The 8,823-nt window shown below is 40.4% G+C and overlaps 1 protein-coding gene across 5 annotated transcripts in view; it reads left to right on the forward strand.

Annotated features, from left to right (window-relative positions):
• Positions 1–8,823, forward strand: part of Mapkap1 (MAPK associated protein 1) — a 212,012-nt gene that overhangs the window by 36,539 nt on the left and 166,650 nt on the right. For all 5 annotated transcript variants that reach the window (XM_029535984.1, XM_021192298.2, XM_021192303.2 and 2 more), the window contains one exon: positions 567–715. In XM_029535984.1, coding sequence (XP_029391844.1) covers positions 567–715 — 149 coding nt within the window. The remainder of the gene's footprint in view (positions 1–566; positions 716–8,823) is intronic.

An 8,823-nucleotide genomic window follows, 5' to 3' on the forward strand; every position in this document is an offset into this window, starting at 1 on the left:
AGCCAGAATGCTCAGAGCTGGCTTCTGTGTTGGTAGAATTGGCAGTTCTACAGCCCATTTCACAGGCTCGTTATGAAGGGTGAGCTGTATTGGTGTGCACAGGGAGTGCTGCATCTTTGTTCCTCCTTTTCCTTGTCTCTGTTTTTGGCCTTAAGATTTTGTGTTGGGTGCCTCTGGAAAATGTGAAAAGACCTTGACCTTAAAGATCTAGAATTTTAAATCAAATACTAGTAGGGCTATGAGAAAACACTCTGAGGTTTTCTGGATTGACACACCAGAGAGGTGGAGTAGCTTCTGTTGAAGCCTGGAGGCCCCACTGTGAACACTCTTGTTAGGAAGGCTGCTTTGCTGCAAGATTCTTCCCTTCTCAGTCAACAGTCCAGATCTGCGAGGGTCTGAGCTCCCTGTCCCTGCTGCGCATAACCCCAAGCGTGTTCAAGGCTTTCTGCAGACCCAACCTATCTCTCCACATGCCCTCTGTAAGATCCAGAGGAAGACTTGAGGAAGGTGGACAAACTGTTTAATGACCATAGTGACAATGATGTTTTTATCCTTTTCTATTGCAGCCCAGGAATTAAAGTCACTGTTTGAAAAAAAATCCCTCAAAGAGAAGCCTCCAAGTTCAGGCAAGCAGTCTATATTGTCTGTACGCCTGGAGCAGTGCCCTCTGCAGCTGAATAACCCCTTTAATGAGTACTCCAAGTTTGATGGCAAGGTAAGTTCAAAAGTAAAAAGGCTTCTAGTTGTTGTTGGCATTATTATTATTAGGTTTCAAGACGGCCTCAGTATTATAGAGCACCACAATTTTAAGACCATAGATGTAAAAAGGTAAGAGTGTGGGCTCATTGTTTCCAGAGTCGTATTTAGGAGGGTTAGTATATAAGTCTGACACACTCCCTCAGTCTTTGCTTCTCTGTACTTAGAGTTCAGGACTGCTTTAATTTTCCAAGATACATATTTTGCACACATGTAAATATATATATTAAGCTGAATGTGATGGTACATACCTGGAGTTCTAACAATCAGCACGCCAAAGCAGTTGGAAGCTGGCCTGAGCTACATTGCAAGCACTTGTCTCTAAAACCAAATACAAAGGTCTCCGTCTCTTTCTCGGTCTCTCTCTTGGCGTCTCTGTCTCTCTGTCTCTCTCTGTGTATGTGTGTGTGTGTGTGTCTCTCTCTCTCTCTCTCTCTCTCTCTCTCTCTCTCTCTCTCTCTCTCTCCAGAGCCATATCACAAGCACTTGTGTCCAAATCTAAATACAAAATGTCCCTCCCCCCTCCCCCCCCCCGCCACAGACAAAGGGAGGGCTGTATGTTCCTATTTATTTACCTGTTTCATCTCTGTGTACTTGGGAGTTTGGGCTGGGTAGACAGATGATGAGCTGTGTTGAGAAGTCCTCGGGTTTGGAGGTGGTTTGCATTGTCCTGTCCACTGTCTACAACTGCAGGAACTGTAAGGTCTTTCCTGTGAATTCTAGACCATTGTGTTTGGTCTTTCACTGTTGGGGGATCTTGTTGGATATTGCCAGTGATGGTGACTTTTGTTTTTCTCCCCCATTTGTAGTAATAGTTTAGTGCTATAAAATTAAAGTTTATATTTATTTTCCTTCTAGAAAACTGGCCACTGTTTCAGGAGGTGCCTTGTGATGTTCTGAGCCTCAGTTCTGAACTGAGCAGGGCCCTTTTTAGGAGACAGTTGATTTTTTTTAATTTATTGCCTCTGTGTTTGCTGCCTGGCAGTGGTGTGGGGTGCTGAGTGATAGCTTGTGCCTGAAGGGGTCGTATGTGATTTATCTCATTTCAACACCATTGCAATTAATAAATAGCAGTGCTTTGCTCATGTTTGCATTTTTCTTCCTCACTTGCTAATTCTGTCAGTTATTATCTTTGAGCAAAGAGATCTTTTTCTCTGGAAACGTCTTCCCTTCTTCCTTAGGTGGGAGTCAGCACATGGCCATCAGCAGTAAGGCTGTTGCTTTCTGAGGGTGGAGAACAGGAACCAGAAACAAAGCTCATAAGTAACATACAGGCCCTCAGGTGCTCCAGACTGCCTCCAGAAAACACCCAAGAGCACTGCTCTGAGCTGCCCACGGATGTGGGAAGTAGGAAGAGGAAGGGGGGTTCCCCAAGGTCCTGGAGTGTCTCCAGCTGCACCACCTCGGAAGCATTTAGATGAGTGAGGACAGAAGACCTCCCATAGCTGATATAGTTTCATTGTTTGATGATGAAGAATAGATAGAATAAATAATGTGTGATTCGATGCCAACCATCTAGTTCACACTTTACAAAAATATTGCAATCTAGGATTTCCCACTTCCCATTAACCAGGTTTGGATTTGTCAGAGTTGTAAGCACTGCGTGGTTCAGGCTTCCGGAGTCCAGAGAGATGTTATTTCCTCAGTCACACTGGAAGTGTTTGTTAGATGAGTGTTTATGTTTAAGATACCCTATGCTTTGTCATCGTGGGCCTTTCGGTAGTCCTTAGAGAGTGAGCATTGATTAAGAAGGATTTATATATCGATAAGTCTATCTTACAATGCCTGCTATTTTATTATTACCCCATATATTACAGTGCTAAAATACAATTAAACCCTTGTTCTCATCTATTATTTAATATTGATGCATTTGGCAGATATGTAATGAAAGTGGCTAATATTTGAAGGATATTGTACTGTACATATTAAATCAGTCTTTATCTTTGTGAAAGGCATCAATATGATAGTCAATGGCATCTCAATGATTAATAGAGAATTATACTTGAGTCAAGCCTTTTTGTAACCTAGAAATTAAAATGACTATTCAAATAACACCTCAAAAAGATCAAATTAGCATTTCGTGATTACATAATAATGGGATTGTACTCGTGCTAACAGTGCCATGGCTGCCTCCAGAGTTGAGATCCTGTCGACCCCAGGATAATAAAGCCTTTCTGTACAAGTCAGCTTTAATCATTTCCAGATTGATTCTTCCCATAAATCATCTGACGTTCAGTACTACATTTTTGTTACTGTTGTAACTTAAAATTATTTTATTTTTATTCAGCTCATATTTAAGAAATGAAATGAGTATTCTGTCTTAACGATTCATCATTTTGTTATTGGGACTACATGTTTTTGCCTTAAATATAAGGGTTTTCCTTATATTTAATACTGTATATGAATGTCAATAAATAAATGTAAATGTATTTACAAAGAATTTTTGGATCCACTAAAATATACAGTGTTTTTTTTGTTTTTTTTGTTTTTTTTTTAACAAATATTCTTGATGTTCTCTTTGGGAATAGTGCCTGCCTTATTTACATAATTAACTGGGAAGCTTAGGTCTCCTGGGCAAATGGTACATAATCAGGGAGAGAAGGGGACAGGAAGAGTTTGGGGTCTAATTAAATATGCTAAAAAACTACGTAATTATGTATTTTCTCAAGAGGCTAGTGGCAATGCAGTGTGTCCTCAGGATGCTGCTGGGTTGGCTTTGAAGAAAGGATTTGTTTCGGGTGGAGCTAGATTCTTATGGTAGCTAAGCAAGCATATCTAGTGTTTAATAGCTGCAGACTTGAGTTGTTGGTTTTAGTGACTCTAATCTCTTAACATTTTCCCCAAATGACAGTATTTCCAAAAAATTTTGGTTCCTGTAGATAGCTAATAATTTATAAAAAATATTTTGAGGCTAATACATTTTTAGAGCATAAAGATCTGTACTTAGTTACTATTTTTGACAGTTTGGAGGGAGGGACATGCCAGGCTTATAATGTATATTATGTCTTTGGTAAATAGATGATGGTGTCTGTGACTTGGTTTGAATCTGTAGATTAAGTCTATTGACTGAGCATTTCAGAAAGGTTCAAGGCAGACTGCAAGGAGCTGTAGGGGACACTTGGTCTGCTGAGACACAATCCAGTTTAGCATCTGCATGAAGGAATTTATTTTTGTTTGTTTGTTGGTAGGTGTATAGGAATGGGAGGAGTGGTGTTTTCTGAGGATAGACTCTGGGCCTCCTGAGTGATGGAGAGGCACTGCCACTGAGCTACTGCCTTGGCCACTGTTGGAGGCAATCTCTGTGAAACCTCCTTCATAAAACACAACCTCTGCTGTAGGTTGAGGTCAGAAACTTTGTGCTCCAGTTCTGATTTCACTGTGGGGAATGTGAGCTGTGCTTGGAGATGCTTGATGGTGATGAGGGTGGGCTCTGGGGGAGGCAATAGGTTAGTGTCCTGGAGACGCTGGGTCATGCCACACCGAGTAGTTAGAGGGTGAACCTAGGGTTTCTTACACACACATGCTAAGCATATGTTCAACCACAAAGCTGCATTCTTGGCCCCAGCTTTATGTTTAGAGAAGTGGATCTAAGCCAGGTGTGGTAGCACACTACTTTAATCCCAGCACTCAGGAGGCAGAGGAACCATTCTGATGGTGCTTTACACAAGAAGAACAAAACAACTATTTATTTATTTATTTATTTATTTATTTATTTATTTATTTATTTATTTACATGCTTCCTCATTTATTTGGAAGGTAATGTCTACTAAATATCAGTTGGAAAGATAGTTGTGCATTAGTAATAGCTTGGCAGTTGTAATAAAACATTAGGTATTCTACCTACTGTGACATAACTAAATGCTATTCCCTAAATGTGAGGGGGCATTATTTGCCCTAACAAAGGCTTGAAAAAGCAAAAGAGGGCTGGTACTCACCAACAGCTGTGACTTTGATTGTGTCAACTTGTTAGAAAGTAGCCACTTCTCTGTTAGAAACTGTTTTAACGGGGAAACTGCAGGGCGTGGGGGAGGGGATAATTCAGGACTGCTAATTGCTTGGCTGTTAATTTTCATAAGTGTTGATAGAAGCAGTTCCTTAAATTAAACTTTGTTTAAAATGTATCAGGGGAAATATTCCACAATGTCGAGCCTGAAGTGAAAATTAATATGAATGCCGTGGCAATTAACACATACTGGTTAATAGCTTTTAGCAGCATTTTGGGATGATAGTCCTTAAATACATTTTTGCATGCTGCTCTTGTTTCAGCATTGTTCTAGTGGATGTCTGGATAATTATGAACAAATGTTTCCTATAATCATTGGCATTTAATAGCTCTCTTCAAAGAAAGTCACTTGAAACTTTTGCAGAAAAGAATTACGTCACAAAGAAATGTTATACACTTAGAAAAGGTCAATGAATTGAAAGCAGGTTTTAAATAACCAGCTGGGCTAGACAGGTGGCTTCACGGTTAGTGATTAGGAGCACTGGCTGCTCTTGCAGAAGATCTGAGGACCCAGGTTCCATTCTTAGTACCCAGCTCGCAACTGTTTGTAACTCCAGTTTCAGGGGTGCACAGCTATATACATCAAATAAAAATAAATATTAAAAACAAAAGTAGCCATAGAATAAAGGGTTCCTCCTCTGAAGTTGGGAATTTTGCTATTATTATTAGAATGAGCCTTTCTAATGTATTAAGTTACTTTAGTTTCAGAATATTTTCTAAAATCTTGATAGTTTGGGGTTTTTTTTTTAAGATTTATTTATTTATTATATGTAAATACACTGTAGCTGTTCTCAGACACACCAGAAGAGGGCATCAGATCTCATTAGGGATGGTTGTGAGCCACCATGTGGTTGCTGGGATTTGAACTCAGGACCTTCGGAAGAACAATCAGTGCCCTTAACCGCTGAGCCATCTCTCCAGCCCTAGTTTGGGTTTTTAATGTTGGTTGTCTTTCTCTCCAGTAGTGGCCTTAAATTAAGAGTCCTTTGTCCTTCCTTTTCTTCCATCTGCTGAAGTGACCTGTCCACTCTTCCTCTCCTACCCAAGGGAAATAAGAGAAGCTAAAAATGAAGGTGGCTGCATTGTTACCCTCTTCTCAGACACACTCTACCCCTCTTTTAATAAGGGGTCTCCTGAGGTCAACAATAAGTTCCCAATAAAAGACAAGCACAGGGTGGGTGACTTAGGGCATTTTTAGGAGATGTCTCATTCTTTTGTCAACTTTATTCTACACACTGTGTATCTGTCTGTCTATCCATCCATCTATCCATCTATTTATTTTTTTGAGGCATGGTCTCTCTCCTTCGCTGTCCTGGAACTAACTCTAAAGTGTCTAGAACTCACGTAGACCAGACTGGCCTTGAACTCAAAGAGTTCACCTTATTCTGCCTACCACGTGCTGGAACTAAAGACATGCACCTCCATATCTGTCTTTACATACTTTTTTTTTTTTCTTTTTTACATATCAGAGGTTATTCGCTTGGTGACTTGTTTCTGTGACTATATTGTCCAGCTTTCCTTTTCATGGTCCAGAGTTTGTTAGTCCATTACTAAACGGCTTCAGCTCCTCACTACCTTTCCCACTTAATAGTGAACTGATAGACTGATCAGCTTCGTTAGTTATCGGGTTTTTTTTTGTTGTTGTTGTTGTTTGTTTTTTTCCTTTTTGGTTTTTTAAGACAGGGTTTCTCTGTGTAGTCCTGGCTGTCCTGGAGCTCACTCTGTAGACCAAGCTGGCCTTGACTTTAGAGATCCTCCTGCCTCTGCCTTCCGAGTGCTGGGACTAAAGGCGTGCGCCACCACTACCCAACTCATTAGTCTTCTTTCAATGAGATATTTTCCCTTTATTATGTTCATACCCCAGCCTCCTAAGTGCTAGGTGTACAGGCATGAGTCCCCATGCTTGTTTATGATCATAAAACAAAGTTAATGATAAATTAAAGTATTGTGAAGATTCGATGGAGAGGATGTATGCTTTTAGTAAAGTGCCAGATCATGGCCTGTGCTGAGACATGTATAGTTACTTTCCTTATATTCATTTACTTTCTGTGTAGAGGTCTGAATATGTAGCAGCGCTTGAGTCTGGATGGTGGTGAGGACATAGATCTGACTTCTGATGTGTGTGGCTTCTTTCCTTGGGGGCAGGGAATAGATGTGGGAAATCTATCTCACTTGAATGACAGCACAGCCACCAGTGAGGAGGGTCTGAGGAACTGAAAGAAATGAAGGCTGTATAATCGGAACCAAAGGTTGAGGCAGCAAATGAGGCTGCTGAGGCAGGCAATGGATGGCTGGGAAAAGTGCTCTCTTCAACCTAGAAGTACTGAGAGCCTTGAATGAGCTCAGATGGAGCCTTGAGGGAAGCCAATTTGTGTGTGTGTGTGTGTGTGTGTGTGTGTGTGTGTCTTGAGGGGGAGGGTTGTTTGTTAAACCCACATGCCAAGGAAGTCTTCTGCCACTGAGTTTTTACCACAGCCCTTCAGTTTTGTGTATCCCAACGGTCACTGGGAGTCTGCTCCATAAAGTACGCAAGGACCAACGGAGAAAGTTTTACCCTGGTGAGAGATGAATGGGCAGGGGATAATGGGCTTAATTGATGATGGAATTGGAGATGTATTCAAGTGATATCTAGTATATAAAAATGGTTAGACTCGATGGTTGATATGTAGGGAGATGGAGCAGTATCGCTTAAGAAAATAAGTTGATAGTAATTCTTAGATGGTAGCCAACTAAGAAGTCAAGTGTAGTTATGTTTCTGGTCTGATGAGGTTGCTATTCAAGCACTGCCTTCTCCTTTATTACACCAGGTAAATAGAGGATGTCTGGCTGGATGTGTTCTTAGCTCTGAGGTACCAGGGAAAGCCTAAGAAACAGCCTTTACTAGTGCTGGCAGCTGATGGTGCCATTTTTGACCTCACCTTGCTCATCATGAATTGCAGTAGATATTTTTGTTTCTCAAAGCTCTAGGCCCCGAATTACTTATGTTACTTATATGAACATACTGATGTTGAGATCTCCAGCCAGAGCAGAATCTGGAGATCTCGGTCGTTGGTTTTGTCCTGGTCTTGAACTTAGCTCAGGTGATGCTTCATCCTCATCATCTTCTACACATACATTAATTAGTGCTGATTAGGTATGTACTACTCTACTCTGATTAATTTTCATTCATTAAATTGTTTTTTATTTTTTGAGATTATAATATTACATCACTTTCCACTTTCTTAATGTTTTTTCTTAATGCTATTCATGTTAACAAAAGTAGAGCCACAAAATCAAAAACAAAAACAAAAACAAACAAAACAAAAAAAAATAGAAAAGAAAGAAAAGAAAAACAAAAGTAGAGCCAGAAGACCATGTGTTGATAGGGATATAGATATGGAGTGTGAGCTGTGTGTGAGCTGTCTCTTCCTGTGTGTGAGCTGTGACTGTGCCGTTCTTTCTCTGGGCTCTTCACATGGCATTTCTCACCTGTGAGTGCTGTTTTGTTTTTTCATATCTGTAGTTCCATGGTAATGGACAGTAGTGGCATGTAGAGGGTTGTAAATGAAAGTTTCTGAATCTTGAAAAGTTGGTGTGTACGTGTGCATGCTGTGTGTCATGGCCCAGGGTTTGTTACCTTGTTTTACAGATGAGGACAAAGGCTGAGGAAGGGTACCCCTCTAGTAGGTAACAGAGTTAGAAAGAATTTCCTCTTCTTCAGGCCCAGTGCCATAGCTGTCTCTGCTGTATTCTTTTCTTCATTGTTATGAAGAACAAAAAAGGTTTATACTTGAAGATTTTTAAAATTTAAAATCAAGTTTTTTCTTTGCCAATAAACTAGACATCGATAGAGCAGTTTAGGTCTTATCAGTATTGTGGTTGGATTAAGTTATTATCTCTTGAAAGTCTCAGTACCCTGTAAGGTAAAAAGGAACATGAAGCCCAGGGGTGGGTGTGGGGATGTTTCCACGTAGACTTCGCTGTGTGCTCTTCAGAGTGGACTCATCCTTACTCTCTGACCTCCTACCTGTCCATTTTAGCCAATGGCTGCTAAACATCCAATCTGAATTGGTTCATCTTAAACA

Source organism: Mus pahari, chromosome 3 (genome assembly GCF_900095145.1).
Source record: "Mus pahari chromosome 3, PAHARI_EIJ_v1.1, whole genome shotgun sequence".
NCBI lineage: Eukaryota > Metazoa > Chordata > Mammalia > Rodentia > Muridae > Mus > Mus pahari.